A 16,967-nucleotide genomic window follows, 5' to 3' on the forward strand; every position below is an offset into this window, starting at 1 on the left:
GGACATCGTGATGTCTCAAACGCAGAAACCCTACACGCGCAAACTGCGCATGTGCGTCAGTACCATGACAGCACAACGACGGCGCGCATGCGCCCCGAGTGTCCGTATAATTGGAAGGAATTAAACAGACACGCCTCAAAGCGCGCAGATGCGGTCAAGCCGCGGGCCCTCGAGCAAATAAACCGCCGAAAGCAATCCCAACCCACCAGGAAGATGACGTTCTGTTGGTCGTCCGCGGGGCGCGCGCGGCGGCCAGGGAAGAGCGCCACGTAGGCGAGCGCAGCCAGCGCCCCGTACAGCGACAGCGTGGCCGCGTTCCGCGGGTCAGCCACGGAGCGCACCAGGGCCACGCTGCCCATCGTCCAGTCACAGCAGAGCGCGTGAGGAAACAGCAGCAACCACGCGTTCACCGCCGGCAGGTAGTGGAACGTCAGCTGTCGCACGGGGCTGGGCGCCACGGCCGCTGGGTTGTCGAACCTGCAGCAAAAAAAATGTGCGCTTGGCAACGGGTTTCTACTCCCGACGTACGTACTATCGGGGTCAAATGAAACCCGAACAGCGGAGCGCGTGGCTGAAACTCAAGATACAGTGCCTACCGCCGGCCAGTTATCACCAGAGACAGGCGTACGTGCACATGTAGTTCGGCCGCCCGGTGCGAGGATTATCGCCCTACTGCTATGTATACATAGGTTGCACGGACGTCATCGCGGACGCCATATTGGGGTACCAACAGGTCGACAAGGGGCGTAAGCAAGGAACATGACAGCAACAAAAAGCGCGTCTTGCGTCGAACGTCGGAGCAATAACAATGATAATCCGGTGAAAAACAACCGCCGTGAAAAAGCTAAACAGTTTGTGCGTGTTAATACGTTGCACTGACGTCATCGTAGTCGCCATCTTAGGGTACCAGCGCGCTGAGATATAGCTGCGTGACGTCACATGAATACTATCTATTGTTTCTGTTTTCGTTGATTTCAAAGCGACAAAACGGAAATAAAATAAAACAGAAGCAACACAATCACAGTAGAGCGAGCTCCTACTGTCAGCCTTTGACGCTAGCTCCCAAATCTTTTATCCTAATTCAGCAAGCAATTCGTAAACGCGCAGTTGTACTTTCCATTCATGTCAGTCATTTCAAGGATCATACAAAGTACAAATGCGACCAGAAGTACAGTGCGACATAAAGTATAACTGCAATGTGCAGTTTTCAGCTCCGGATGTCGGCGACCTTTTCGGGGCGAAGCACCTTAGGGCCGAGTCTTGTCCCTCGTAGTCCGTTGTCCGTCCGTAGCTCTGGTTTGCATGGAGACCGCTAGGGGCGCTGCGGTGTACAAGGGCTATATAAGCGCTGTATATACTGTACACATGTAAAGTATATACAGGGTGTTTCAGCGAACACTTTCAAAAATTCTTAAAGGTTGCCTGTGGCAGATAGCACAATTCTAGTTCATGAGCTGGTCTACTCGAAGAGGCGGACATTACTTGCACAAGAAATTGAAATGCATAATCAAATAATTAACAGAAATTCAATAATTAAGTTTTAACTAATTACCTGATGGCCCATATCGCAATTTACAAATTGTAACAGTGCAGTTCGCAAGGTGGATCCACTTGGAAGGAATTCTCGGGATGACACCAGTTTCGAGATATTAATTCCCGAACATTGCGGAGAAATGCATTGGCGTTCCAGTTAGGTTCTTAAGAAAACGTCGCTTTATGCATTGAAGCACAAAATTAACTGGAATGCCAATGCATTTCTCCGCAAAGTTCGGGAATTAATATCTCGAAACTGGCCTCATCTTGAGAATTAATTCTAAGTGGATCCGCCTTACGAACTCCACGGCTACAATTTTTAAATTGCGATATGGGCCCTCAGGTAATTAGTTAAAACCTTAATTAGTAATTTTTTGTTAATTAGTCGATTATGCATTTCCATTTATTGTGCATTAAGTAATGTCCGCCTCTTCGAGTAGACCAGCTCATTAACTAGAATTGGGCTATCTGCCACAGGCAACCTTAAATAAATTTTGAAAGTGTTCGCTGAAACACCCTGTATATATGTATGTGTATGTATATATCTCCGGAAGCCGGCTTCCGACTTCCGGAGAACACTTCCGGCGTTTTGCCCGAATGATCCCCCAGTGCTTCGCCCACTCATCATCATTCACTTCGTGGATATACGGTGTTTTTTTTTTAAAGCCTGGACTGTTATCCGGGCACTTAAAACGAGAACATCCGCGCATCGTTGCGAGAACAAAACGAGAACATCCGCGCAACCAGCCAAGAGTTCGGAAAATGCGGCCTCCGGCCCCCCACCTTTTGTACAGGACAGCATTACATACGCTAGAAATTTCCCAAACAAGTTACAAAAAATATTGCTTCCGATTTCTTCCTAAAGTTTCTTCATAATATCACTCAAGCTGTAACTCCTAGTACGTTGAAGTTCTATTTGTGATTTCCAATAGCGACATTCAAAAGGCAGATAGAGAGGCTGCCTGCGCTCTTTTGAACGCGACCGGTCCCGGCGGTCCGTGAGTCGTGAGCGGTCCGCGACAAAAGTAGCGACATATACGCTGAGCGCGCTGCACTGTTGGAGGAAATGCGGTTGAAGGCGGCGGCACCACAGACAGCAAAAGACGCCATATGGTAGACATTTCATGTGTACATTTACTCTCGATTACGGGAGAGCCAGCATTTTTTTTCTCACACAGGCATGTCCTTGCTCTGGACCGCCGATGATATAAAGAAAAACCTATGTCCTACCTGAATTGTGCGGCATATAATGCCCTTTGCAGATCCTTAATTTATTTTACGTTTGTTAAATGTAATCACAGTAAATGTTTTTCAGATACCAACTTGTCTTGCGATTAGCGGTGACGTGTTCATTAAGTTGGGTGTACGTATCTGCGAAACTGGAAATAAATCTTTAGTTGAAAGTCAGCCCTGGTGCTTGCTTGTCTATGTTTTTCGTCCTTCGGTTTCTGTACTGTAGTCGCTTTCAGTGTGAACATAATTAGTATGATTAAGCAATTTTTCTGCGAGGCACACGTGTTTAGCCACCAAGACGATCAGAAAGTAATTAGGTTGCTCTCTTTCATTATACCGCTCGAGGGTGTTCAAAGAGAACTAACAATATACAGAGAGGAAGATAGTGGTGTAGATCAGAGAACGGGGTAGTGGTAGCCCAAATTAAGACTAAAAAGTTGTCGCAGTTTCACCTGAAAGGCGAAGCATCAATTGCGATAGCAAATTTGAAGAGAGCTATACGGAGTAATGATAGCAGCTTTATCAGCTGTATAAACTTGGACATGCAGCAGCACCGGCAACACGCAGAACTGTTGTCGACGCCGCCGGCGTTTTGCCCGCGTTCGCTCAAAATGCGTGCGGCGTTGGTGACTGTTACCGGAGCCTCTGATATAAATAGGCACTTTGCCGCAGCTAAACGTCGCCTCCCTTCCCTGCCCCTCCCCCGCCCTCCCCCACAACCTTTCGCGCGTCGGAAGAAGGTACGTTTACTCTACATTTATGGTGATTGAAGAGGAGGAAAGAGACGCCTACTTCTGCAGCCCTTAAGGGAGCACAGCGCAGAACGCGCGTTTGTTCTCCGCCGTGCGTTCACTCCCCGTGAAAGCGCGCGTCCCTCGCACTCTTTCACTCGCACATACAGCGTTCGGCGGCGCGCGGCGACGATTTCATCTCCATTGACGTCATACGGAACCTCACGGCGACGGCAACGGCGACGCCGACGGCATAAATCTGCTTTTGAGTGTCCATATAATTGCTATCGCAATAAAACTTGGTGCTCGAATGACAAATTGAGCGAAATGCAGCTCCACTAACGTGAAACCTGGGGAGGTGCGAAGCATGCAGTGATGTACCGCTAATGGGTTCATACTGCCTTAAGCAATGGCTCGATCATAACGCCGTAAACGCGGCCTCCCCATTACGACGACATAAGAGAAGTGAAATTCTACGCTGGAATGATGAGCGGCAACGCAGCCAGCTGTGGAAGACGACGACGACGAACGCGGGAGCAGTGGCACGAGCACGTGCCGAGCGCGAGCACGAGCCGCTTGCTTACCTATGACGACGACGACAGGACACGCCGAGAGCCCGGGCGCTAAGGTGCTTCGCACCTAAAAGGTGATAGAAGCTCTAGTTGAAGTCGTGAAAGACAATGCCTTCTTGAGCGAGTTGGGTGTGAGAGTGAGGTGTATGAACCGTATCATTTATTGCGAGAGCGGCACTGGAGCGACAACGCTTGATCGACATCGACTAGAGGTTGAATCGCCTTCCAAAAGTGCATTGCATGGCGGAACCCTCTGCAAGTGTTTATTGCGATAGCAATTATATGGACACTTCAACCGGATTTCTGCCGTCGCCGTCGCCGTGAGGTTCCCTATAGATAAAATCTTCGCCGCGCGCCGTATGCCCGAGCGGAAGCGTGCGGGGACGCGCGCTATCACGGAGAGCGAACGCACTCAATCACCCACACCCAAGCAAGGAAGCGGGAAGCCAGCGCCGGAGGGAGCGCGGGGGGGGGGAGGGGGAAGGGAGCGCACTTCTACTCTGCCAACAACTGCGCTCGTCGCTCGCCCGCACCGTCTCTTATCTCCACACGGCTCTGACCTTTATGCGCCGTGCATTCGCCGCTCAGTTTCCGTTGAAGCGATAGACCGCACGTACCTTCGCCCGTCGCCCGCTGCGGCGTATGCGCTCGCTGCCAGCGTTTTGACAGTCGTCTGCAGTCATTCAGTGTGATCTATTCATGTTTGTTTGTGCGCGCTCACACCACGCTTGTTCATTCAGTTAGTAATAGTCGGGCCACATTTTCCAACGGACGCTACACATGCAATGCTGCCCGGATCGGCAGTGCAGCACTACAGGTGTGTCCCTTCGCACGCGCTGCCCACGGGAAGCGCTTCTCATCAACACCACCGTTTCACACGCGCCTTCTCGCGGTCATCGAGTCTCTCTTCATGTCGGTCTACTTACGCCGCAGCACACCTGCTTACTTAATCAGCTCATGTTTACTACAATTCATATTGCTACCAAAGCCGCTCACCTTACTTCGTATGACATTGCTGTGTTGCTATCGCATTCATTGCTTCGCCCTTAGGGCGAAACTGTGACATTTTTTCTTCCAGTGTTCAAGGTCCACTTGGGTCAGCAATCTCTTCGGACGCGGCATGACAGTGCGAAGGCGAGTAACGAGCGAGCTGGCGTCGGTCTCATTCCATGCCGCTCGCACAGGAGGCACTCTGTCGCGTGAGGGGAGTGGAAGAGCGTCGGACTTAGACTGCAGTTGCCTTCAGGATCCCCCAACATTTTATTGCAGTAGCAATTATATGGACACTCCAGGCGCATTTCCGCCGTCGCCACCGCCGTGATGTTCTGTATAAAGTCTAAGTGCGATAACACCGTGGCCGCGCGCCGTATGCTGTTGGTGCGAGTGAAAGCGTGCGAGGGTAAGCCGAGAATGGTAGCTCGATCTCGCGCACGCGACGGAGATAGGCGGGTAGGAAGCACGCCGTCTTCCATGGGCAAGGCACCGGAAAGGGGGAGGGGGGGGGTGGGTACGACGACGCGGCTGAGCGCGGCCGCGCGAGCCCTATCTTGAAGTCGATCTGCCACGAGTACAGTCTAGGCGCGCCGAGGGTTCATAGCTTCGCGTGCGCCGTGTTCTCGCCGCTTAGTCCGCGTTGAAGCGAGAGACAGCAAGAAGGTGCTACTGTGACTCTTCCTCACGCCAGCGTTTTCACGAGTGTCCGCGGCCATCGAGCGAGGTGTGTTTCTGCCTGCCTGTATGGACGTGACACCATGCTTGTTAATTTAGTCAGTAAGCGAATGTTTACGAGCCGATAAAACTACTGCCCTTACTTCGTATAGCTCTCTACTAATTTGCTATCGCAATCGATGCTTCGCCTTTCAGGCGAAACTGCGACTTCATTTAGACAACACTATTTCCGGGATCGGCCCACGAGAGAGGGTACAAGTTAGAAAGTCATACCCCATTATATGAAAAAGTGGCGGCAATTCGCCAAGGAAGAAATTGTCTTCAAAACACGTAACACTGCGGTAGCCGTAGCCTTCCATTAAGCAAGTCGCATCAATCCACATTTGCTGAACCTAGCTTCTCTTTTCTTTTGTCAGTCCTTGGTGCCAGCTAGCACAAGGCAAACAAAGGAAGCACACAATCGGGATTGCGAAGCATACAAAACAGCTAGTGCCTGCGTGCATGGCGCAAGTAAAAATGAGAAAGAAGGAAATACCCTTATTTTCTACCTCCATGTCGAATGGAGTTAAATTCCATTGACTACTCACAATAACAATTATTACTGGCACTGTCTGGTACAGCGCACCACAATGAAAAAGAAAATTATGGTTGATCTCTCTTTCATAGGAATCGGTAGAACACGAAAGTGAAACGTGTCTTCACCGAAGCTGTTGCATGTTTGCTTCGTGAACTCACGGTCCGCTGCAGCGATAGGCCCACGATTTGCGGGCGGGCGACCGTGTTTCAGGTTTGCTTGGCACACGGCGTCCTGCTGGCGAGTGGCTTAGGCGAAGGTGGCAGCATTCTGGTCCGTAGTGGTTACAGCTGCCAGGCCAGCTGCAACGCGCACAGCTGCAGGAATGCTAGTGGCAGAGTTCGCACCGTGAGCCACGAACGCTCTGAGGCATTCTGCTTCACGCTGTAGTGTCTCTGGCCTGAGCAAAGCGAGATTCGCCCGGCGACGTCGTTGCCTTTCTGCGCCACTTAGCGCAGCAGTTGTCTTAGGTGGTGCCATCGCAAGCGAAGCAGTAGGCAATGCTCTGCTGATGCACGTTGAAGCCGCAAACCGTAGGGGACGAGGCGCCACAGGCTAATCCGACGCTAACTGCATACACGAGGCCACAGAAGTACATGGATTTGTCTGATCTTTGTGCTTGCGGATTTAAACGATCTTGTGGCTTTGTTTATTGCGCTCCATATGCCTTCATTGCCATAAATTTCAGAGCACTCTATACATACTTTTCGAAGTGCAGAAGACGCTGCGAACGCGCACAATCGCCACTAATTACAACGGTTCAGCTTGTCGAGGTGGCCAAATCGAAACGCGCCAAACATCTCAATGCACTGACATGCCCGCAATAAATTCATAAGGGCGTTTTATGTCGCTTGTCGACGCATGCGTCCATGGCGTAATGGCCTCAATACCGGGCTTCTATGCTAGAGGTCTGGTGCTCGAATTTTGCCATCGGACAATTTTGATAGTGTTTTTTATTGTATGATGGTTTATTGTACACTTATTGTATCAAACTCTATGCAGGAGCGGAGGCTACACTTGGTTCTTTATTCTATGGCTACACCGCGTTGGAGCCTCCGCTGCGCTGTGACTACCGAAGCGCTCCCTGCCGGCGCTCATTACTGTCAGGATGCAGTAAGCACTTCGCTTAACCGCTCCTAGATGGCGGAGCCGGAGCGGACGTTACATCCGTGGCCGGAAATCAGCCGTGAAACCTGCCATAAAACACTTTCGTGTTAAAAGACACAAAACAACAATTTCGACCTCACCAAAAATTTCTCAGGTTTAAGATTGCCGAAGAATAAATATTGCATAGGCTGCAATTAACCTACACACATTGAAGTTCGCCTACATATTACTCATAACATGCCTCTTATTTCTGCCAAATAAGCTGCCTTGATTAATTCACCGAGTACCGCCGGAGAATCTAACTACGAACCCTATTATGACGCATAAACAGAGAAAAAACGAGTGTTCAGTAATTATTTTCCGTGCTTGTAATTAAGCTAGGAACGTGAAAGTTTCGCTGTAGAATAAACTTCGTTTTCCTTATTTTCACCGAGTCTGAAGCTGGCGTCTTGTACAGTTGTTTTGAGACTCTGGGAAACGTTGCGATTAACAGACAGTTTTAGTTTAGCGTGTTTACCGCAATAGCGGGCTTACTGGAATAGCGGGATCGAAATGCGCATGCGCAGAACGCTAAACGGCCTATACCGTTTAGCGTACGCAGGCTATTTCTCAGATTTAACGTTACCGTCTTTGCGTGGTGTACGTAGTTTACGTAAAACATGGCGGCTGTCCCGGCCACCCGCTTCGAACTGAATTGGGCGTTGTTTTTGTAGAATTCACTTCGTTCGTTGGAAATGACTGTAAACGGATTTCGCTTAGTCTCAGGCCACTTCGGTGACAGAGTATTATGGATAAACTTCAGGAGTTTTCGAGATCGCTTCTGGTTTCGAACGCGCCTAAACCTAACGAGAGAAATCACGTAGGCTCCCTACGAGAAGATAGGGCACCGAAGGACCCGGTTTTTATTAATCATAATAAGCCAACTTGCCGCAGGTGGGTTCGTTTCCCACCTGCGGCGAGTTGTTTTTTCATCCACTTTCATTTCCATCAATTTATCGTTTTTTATTTCATTTAGTAAGTACACGTAATTTCCCCTATGTTGTCCTTGGTGTTCATGTTTGTTGGATTATTATGGTAGGCTCCCGAAGAAGATGATGAGGCATACGTCCTTAGAGAGGTTTAGCTTGTCCGGTAATCGGGCAAACGCGGGCGGAATCATGTTGGGGCGTTTTGCCGGAACCGTAAACGTGAGCAGCCTGTGTAGTGCTGCCACCTGGTGGCGCAGAAATCAAACAGACAAAAAACAGCTAATATTGCAGTAACCATGTGTATTCTACTTCTCTGCTGGTGTAAACTTTCGGCGGCAACATGATTACGCCACTGTCGAACATTTACACCAGCAGCGAAGTAGAATACACTTGGTAACTCTCTATTGGCATCCCCTTTGAAAAGGGGCGGCGACAAATAGCCACCTAGCCTGCTTCATTTAATCAGGTATACTATACACGTTATTTATCTATAGCATTTTTGTATACCTCTCATTATTCATTTTCTTTTTCAAAAATTTACCTTGTACCGCTACCTATGATTTTAAAAGATCAGGTCGTATCCATCTTTTCCCTGCTTTTTTTCCACCAGTACTGTAATCGTCTCTTGCTTATCTCTACGGCTGATCTGTTGATGTTTCCTTCCACTTTAAACCCAAGAGCTTCTGGGAGTTGCACGTTACCTACGTTTTTCGCTGGGTGGATCCCGTGGCATTCCATTAGGATGTGCTAAGTGGACTCTGGATCTTTACTGCAGCATACACATGTCTCATCTAGTTCCGAATATTTGTTCCGATATGTTTTCGTCCTTAAGCAACCGGCTCGAGCCTCAAATAGCAATGCACTGCCCTTTGTGTTATCGTACAGGTTTTCCCTTCTAATCCCTTCCACAGATTTTCCCTTCCTTTCCCTTCTTCTGGTGAGGGAGTGGCTTTGATGAAGCTTAGTGGGCCTGCCTAGTTTGGTTGCACCTGAACTAGTATAGCCCCACTAGCTCTCCGCAATATTTTTTTGCCGGTGTCAGGCACCACTCCATGCCTGAAAATGTAGTGGACTGGAGCAAGATTCGCACTTACGACCTTCAGATTTGAAGTCAGGTGTTCTACCTCTACTCCACGCCACCACCTAGATTATGAAAAGGCATTCGATTCAGTAGAGATACCAGCAGTCATAACGTCATTGCGTAATCAAGGAGTAGAGGAGGCATACGTGAATATCTTCGTAAATATCTACAAGGATTCCACAGCTACCTTGGTTCTCCACAAGAAAAGTAGAAAGATACCTATCAAGAAAGGGGTCAGGCAAGGAGACACAATCTCTCCCATGCTATTCACTGCATGCTTAGAAGAAGTATTCAAGCTCTTAGACTGGGAGGGATTAGGAGTGAGGATCGACGGCGAATATCTCAGCAACCTTCGGTTTGCAGATGACATTGTCCTATTGAGCAACAATGGAGATGAATTACAACAAATGATTGAGGACCTTAATCGAGAAAGTGTAAGAATTGGGTTGAAGATGAATATGCAGAAGATAAAGATAATGTTCAATAGCCTGGCAAGGGAACAAGAATTCAGGATCGCCAGTCAGCCTCTAGAGTCTCTAAAGGAGTATGTTTGTCTAGGTGAATTACTCACAGGGGATCCTGATCATGAGAAAGAAATTTACAGAAGAATAAAATTGGGTTGGAGTGCATACGGCAGGCATTGCGAAATCCTGACTGGGAGCTTACCACTGTCGTTGAAAAGAAAAGTGTACAATCATTGCATTCTACCGGTGCTAACATATGGGGTAGAAACTTGGAGGTTAACAAAGAAGCTAGAGAACAAGTTAAGGACGGCACAAAGAGCGATGGAACGAAAAATCTTAGGAGTAACGTTAAGAGACAGGAAGAGAGCGGTGTGGATCAGAGAAGAAACGAGGGTAGACGATATTCTAGGTGACATTAAGCGGAAGAAATGGAGCTGGGCAGGCCATGTAATGCGTAGGTTGGATAACCGGTGGACCATTAGGGTTACAGAATGGATACCAAGAGAAGGGAAGCGCAGTCGAGGACGGCAGAAAGTCAGGTGGGATGATGAAGTTAGGAAATTCGCAGGCGCAAGTTGGAATACGCTAGCGCAATACAGGAGTAATTGGAGATCGCAAGGAGAGGCCTTCGTCCTGCAGTGGACATAAATATAGGCTGATGATGATGATGATGACATATGCCTCATCTAGTTCCGAATATTTGCTCCGGGAATATCCCGGATGGATGGATGGATGGATGGATGGATGGATGAGGCTGAACCCTTTAAATCAGGCGGTGGCATACGCCACCTAGCCATGACTATTAACATATTTTGTACTTTGTCGTGTGTGAAATTTCACCCCTGCCTTGATTTTAGCCACCAATCAGATAACCTCCGTTTGGTTATTTCTACCCGCTTAAAGTCTATTTTGCCTTCGCTGTCCCTAAACCCCAATGCTTTGAAAAAATCAGCCCCGTTGCTTTGCACTGTAGGGTTAAGCCCTTTACAGAAAAGTAAGAGGTGTTCAGTCGTTTCCTCTTCTTCTCCACACGCACCTCACAACGTGTCTATACCTTGGTACTTGACTCGGTACATCTTAGTCCGCAATACTCGCGTCCTGGCTTCAAACAACAAAGAGCTTCCCCTGGAATTATCATCGATATTTTCTTTGGCAATTTCTTGCTTGAAAGTTATGTATGTTTCCAGGGCTGATTTCGTCTGCATCCCTGTTTTCCACAGACCCCTCTTTGTTTCTTTAGCCTTTTTCTTAACCGGTTTTTCCTGGTTTGCACCCCTCCTGCAGTCCTTATATTTGATTTACAATTTTCTGGTCAGCTTCCTCCATTTTGTGTCATCATTACTCATGTACAAATAACTGAAAACTCTCATAGCCCACCGCTTTTCTGCCATTTCTCTCAATCGCTCCTCGAATTCTATCTTGCTGCTGGCTTCCCTGCACTCAAATGACGTCCATCCCATGTCACCCTGTACCCCCTGATTTGGTGTATTTCCGTGTTCTCCCAGAGCAAGCCTACCTACCCCTCGCTGCTTGACTTCCAACCTTGCTCGAACCTCTGATCTCATGCACAGGACGGCATTGCCGAATGTCAAACTAGGGACCATCACCCCTTTCCAAATCCATCTCACCACTTCGTACCTATTGTAATTCCACAGTGCCCTATTTTTCATCACAGCTGCATTTCTGCTACCTTTAGCCGTTACATATTTTTCATGTTCCGTTAGGTATTCAGCCCCATTGCTTATCCACACTCCAAGATATTTGTACTTATCCACCACCTCCATCGTAACCACCTGTATCCTATGCTCGCTGCCCTGATTATCATTAAAAATCATGACTGCCAATTTTTCTTTACTAAACTTCAAACCTAAGCTACCTCCCTCTTTACCACAGATGTCCATTAATCTCTGCAAGTCTTCCTTGCTGTCAGCCATAAGTACAATGTCATTCGCGTACATCGATTGATGATGATGATGATTTATTGGCATCCCCTTTGAAACGGGGCGGCGACAAATAGTCACCTAACCTGCTTGATTTAATGAGGTATACCATACATGTTCTTTATCTAGAATTTTTGTATACCTCTCATTATTTTTCTTTTTCAAAAAATTATCTTATACCGCTGCCTATGGTTTTATGAGATCAGGTCGTATCCGTCTTCTCCCTGCTTTTTTCCCACCAGTACTCTAATCGTCTCTTGCTGATCTCTACGGCTGATCTGTTTGTTTACTTCCACTTTAAACCCAAGCGCTTCTGGAAGTTCCACGTTACCTACGGTTCTTGCTGGGTGGATCCCGTCGTATTCCATCAGGATGTGCTGAGTGGTTTCTGGATCTTTACTCCAGCATACACATGTCTCATCTAGTTCCGAATATTTGTTCCGATATGTTTTCGTCCTTAGGCAACCGGCTCGAGCCTCAAATAGCAAGGCACTGCCCTTTGTGTTATCGTACAGATTTTCCCTTCTAATTTCTTTCTTCTCATTCTTGTAAATCTCCATTGTCCTTTTTGTTTCCATTCTTTGCATCCAATTCACGGTCTCTATTTCTCTCACTTTCTTTCTGATGACTCCTGGTTGTCTATTTACCGTTTCGATTATCCTGTACTTGGTTCTTCCTCCATTCTGTGTCCACGCTTTTCATGTAGAGATACTTGTGCACTTTAGCCGCCCATTATTTTCATCCATGTTCCTGAGCCTTTCTTCAAAACTAATTTTGCTCTGTGCTTCTCTGACTTCAAAAGAGGCCCAACCCATGTCACCCTGCACTGCCTCATTTGTGGTATTACCGTGGGTTCCCAAAGCCAACCGGCCCACTGATCTTTGGTTAACTTCCAAACCCGCCAATATATCCGATTTTAAGCATATAATGGCATTTGCGAATATTAGCGCTGGCACCATTACTCCTTTCCAGATTCCCCGCACCACCTCATACTTATTGTGGCCCCACAGTGCTCTGTGTTTCATTATTGCTGCATTCCGCTTCCCCTTTATTTTCAGATTATCTTGGTGGTTGCTTGAGTAATTCTTTCCTTCGTTTATGTGTACACCGAGGTACTTATATTGCTTCATCATGGGAATTACTTGCTGTTGAATTGACACCACGAAGTTACTCGTGTTTTCATTAAAGATCATAATTCCCGATTTCTCTGTGCTAAACTTGAGGCCTAGATTTGTCGCTGCATTCCCACAGATATTCGCAAGTATCTGTAAATCTTTTTTATTGTTCGCTAGTAGCACAATGTCGTCTGCGTACATCAGTCCGGGGACCTTCTGTTGCACCATTTGTCCATTACGCATGTAGGATAAATCAAAACCTAATTCCCTGTTTTCCAGTCGTCTTTCTATACCCTTGACGTAAAGCGTGAACAACAATGGTGACAGAGGGCATGCTTGCTTCAATCCTTGGTGAATTCCCACCATTTCATTTCCTTTTCTACCTTCCCATACCACTTGTACTTGGTTGTCTCTATATATGTCCCTCAGCAGCTCCACGAAATCTTCACCTATGCCTTCGTATTGAAGAATATCCCACAACAATTCCCTGTCTATGTTGTCATAAGCTCCTTTAATATCTAGAAATGCTATCCATAAAGGTATTTTCTGAGCTACTGAAATCTCTATGCACTGGGTTAGTACAAACATATTGTCTCCTAAGCGTCTGCCTGGCCTGAACCCATTCTGTAGTTCCCCCCAATACATCGTTTTCCTCCACCCACTTCGACAGTTCTAATTTTATGGCTTGCATTGCCATTCTATATATCACGGACGTTACTATGACTGGCCTGTACGAGCTCGTCTTATCCTGATCTCCTTTGCCTTTGTAGATGAGATTCATCTTGCTTTCACGCCATCCAGCGGGATTTTCCTTTGTTCTAACCACTTGCTCTATGGCATTAGTCAGCAGTGCCTTGCTTTTTGGACCGAGGTTTTTGATTAGCTGTATTGGGATTTCTTCGGGTCCTGCTGCCATGTTGTTAGGGACATTTTCTGCTGCCTTTTTCCAATAAAAGCTTTCTATGCTAAATTTTGATCTCTCTGGCCTCTCTGCTGTTGCTGTATCTGTTGTCTGAACTACGCTTTTTCTCGTGCCGAAGTTATCCCTAATAACGTCTGTGATGTACCGCATCACATCATCTCCTTCGTAGATGTTACCGTCTTCATCCCTTATAACCATTTGCGAGTTTTTAGTTGGAGCTCCGAGCGCTTTTATATGGTTCCAGAATCTTTTTGGAGCGCCTTTGTCTCTTTTGTGAATGTTATGCACCCAACGTTCACTTGCGCATTTAATTTTCTCTTGCACGAGCTCACTCGCAAGGTATGTATTCCATCTAAGGAAAACCTCTTCTTGTAATCCCAACTTTTTGGCTTCTCGATGAGCCCTAGATGCCTCTTTACACTCTTCTATAGCTTGTTTTATTTCCTTGTTCCACCAATTACGTGGTTTCCTCTTGCCAATCCAACGATTGTTTTGCCGTGTCCGCCTTATTTCATGCTGCATTATGTCCACCAGTTCCTTATATTCCCAGAGAGCTGTAGGAAAATCCTCAATTTTCTTCTCTATGTTGTTTGCGATCTTTGTTATTTGCTCGTCATTCATTTTTAAAAACTCTGAGGCTATTGGTTCATGTTCTGCGCTAGTATCTCGCTCAAACTTTAATGCTAAACGTCTATGATCGCTTCCCAGGCTATTTTTTCCATTTTCGTCTATTATCATTTGGTCTAGTTGCTTGTAGACAATTTCTGAGACTAAGGCGTACTCGATACATGACTGCCTGTTTCCGCATTGCCACGTTACCTGTCCATGACACTTATTCTGTCACTATCTGCTTTCAAAAACGCAAAGCCAATTTGTCTTGTTTGTGGTAAGGTTGTGACTGTTATTTGACCGACTAGGGGGGTGGAACGGTTTTTTGGTGAGATAACAAAGTAGTAGCCCTGGCATTGTCCGATAAATGACCATACCCAGACAGTCCATGTCTCGGCCGCACGAGAGTGGAGCCACGTGTGCAACTTTCAACAAAAAACGACTACAGCGCAAAAGCTTGTAATACTCGCCTTCGCTGACTACCGTTAAATGTCGCACGTTTAATAAAAGGAAAAGAAAGATGAAGTAGCACTGTGCTTTTTGATCACCTCGGACGGGGACTACTTCCAAGAACGCCGAACGCAGATGACTCTACCTACTGCAAAAATGTTTAGGTGTTTCCGTTGAACGAGGCAGTGACGTTATGTTAATGTATTGAGACGCTGCCCAAAACAACCAGGAAGAAAACAACAAGAGGCGGCAAAGAGCGCACACTACCTAATACCACCATTTTTGGCCACTTGTACTTTGGATTCACTTTTAAAGCCACGGCTTGCGCGAGAGAATATATCCATTTTTCCAACAAGGAATCGACCCACGACCCGAAATTCTCTTTCCGCGTGCTGATCTGCGCCATCCAATAGAAAGCCGGATTTACAACATGTCTATGCTACCATATCCGCAGTGGCAGACACCAAGCTGCTTTTTGTAAACGACACGCTATGCCACATTTGCTCGAAAAAAATTATCGGCACTCAGTCGCAATAAGACAGAACTGCGCCTGTATTGGAAATTGTATCTGTATTGCGCCTGGCTTGAGCGTAATAAGTAATAGTAATATTTACTACAACAATATTAACAATAAGGTCAATTTCGCCCGACAGGCGAATCACTGATTGCGACAGAAATTTATTAGACAGCTGTGCAAACTAAGGTTAGTCATTTTATCAGCTGCATAAACTGCTGTAAACATTCGCTTACTAACTAAATTAACCTGCACGTTGTCACGTGCGCACTATCACACACGAACACATCTCTCTCGATAAGCGCGGTCACTCGCTGTCAAAACGATGGCGTGGGGGAGAGCGGCATCAACAGCGAGCGAATTGTCCATCGTGCTACTTCTAGCTTCAACGCGAACTGATTGCGCCGAGAATACACCGCACACGAAGGCATCAGGGACGCTTTAACGAAAAGCTATTCCAAACTGCTTCTATTCTATTTTTGCAATCAGGCCTCCATGATTGCCCAACTTCACTTGTCTTTCACGCAACGTAAAGGAAAAATATTAGCGTAGCTTGCACGGGAGGCGCAATGCTACAGAGAAAGCGGAACTGGTGGGCACCTAGCTTGGCCTGGCTTTTGGGCTAGGCTAAGTACTACCAAGTCATCCCCAGCATTTTCCGGAATTTATTAATCATTTATCGATTATCAATTAGCTACTGGTTGACTATCGATTGTCTATCGATGACAGATTAAGCTTAAGTAGTCCCAACCATGCTTAGCTAGACTTAACCAGGCTCAGCTTCGCCAGTTCACAGAGGTATGTGTCATTGCGCTTGAACCCTTTCTGCACTACCGCCAGGATCGGCCCACAATTTCTGTTCGCAGGTTACGGACTAACGCTCGGCTTAAGCAGCTCCGCTGTTAAAAAACTGCGGGAGCTACTCACTCTTATATGACGTGTGCACACTAATTATGCATGTGAGACCGATCAACAGAAAAATATTATTTTTGATTCTGTGCCTTTTTACCACCAGCCATCCGCAATTGGCCAAAAGTTTTCGGGCTGCGCCCACTTCGCCTGTCTGTCACCTGACGTCCAAAAACCGTGAAAAATCACTGCGTCAAAGTGGTGTGTACGCATTAAAGATGCATTATTACGCCAATCAAAACATAATTTTCTTTTTAATAGGCGGACACTGCCCCGTTCCGACATGAATAGAAGGTGGGTACCCGCCGATCGCTCTGGCACTGGCTAGTCGTAGCTGGCGTGGAGAATGGATTTATTTGCCTATATTAAGAATTTTTCGTGACATTATATGGTTGTCGAGCCCTTTCGGTACGTAAACGACATCGCTATGACAAATTTTCTTCACTGAAGATTCGTTTTAGCTGCATTGTTAGCTTTCCGTTGCACGCCGGCGTGATTTTCTAGCAGAGACCGAAAGCTAAGTAAGAAGAAGCAGGGCAAACGCAGACGCCAGCAACACCCTCCTCATCAGGTTATC

At 46.9% G+C, this 16,967-nt stretch overlaps 1 protein-coding gene across 5 annotated transcripts in view; it reads right to left on the reverse strand.

Moving 5' to 3' along the window:
- LOC119449313 (protein O-mannosyl-transferase Tmtc3) overlaps window positions 1-16,967 on the reverse strand; it is a 731,059-nt gene that overhangs the window by 135,405 nt on the left and 578,687 nt on the right. For all 5 annotated transcript variants that reach the window (XM_049666410.1, XM_049666409.1, XM_049666407.1 and 2 more), the window contains one exon: window positions 207-477. In XM_049666410.1, the coding sequence (XP_049522367.1) occupies window positions 207-477 (271 nt within the window). The remainder of the gene's footprint in view (window positions 1-206; window positions 478-16,967) is intronic.

The sequence above is a fragment of the Dermacentor silvarum genome, chromosome 4, assembly GCF_013339745.2.
Source record: "Dermacentor silvarum isolate Dsil-2018 chromosome 4, BIME_Dsil_1.4, whole genome shotgun sequence".
Classification (NCBI taxonomy): domain Eukaryota; kingdom Metazoa; phylum Arthropoda; class Arachnida; order Ixodida; family Ixodidae; genus Dermacentor; species Dermacentor silvarum.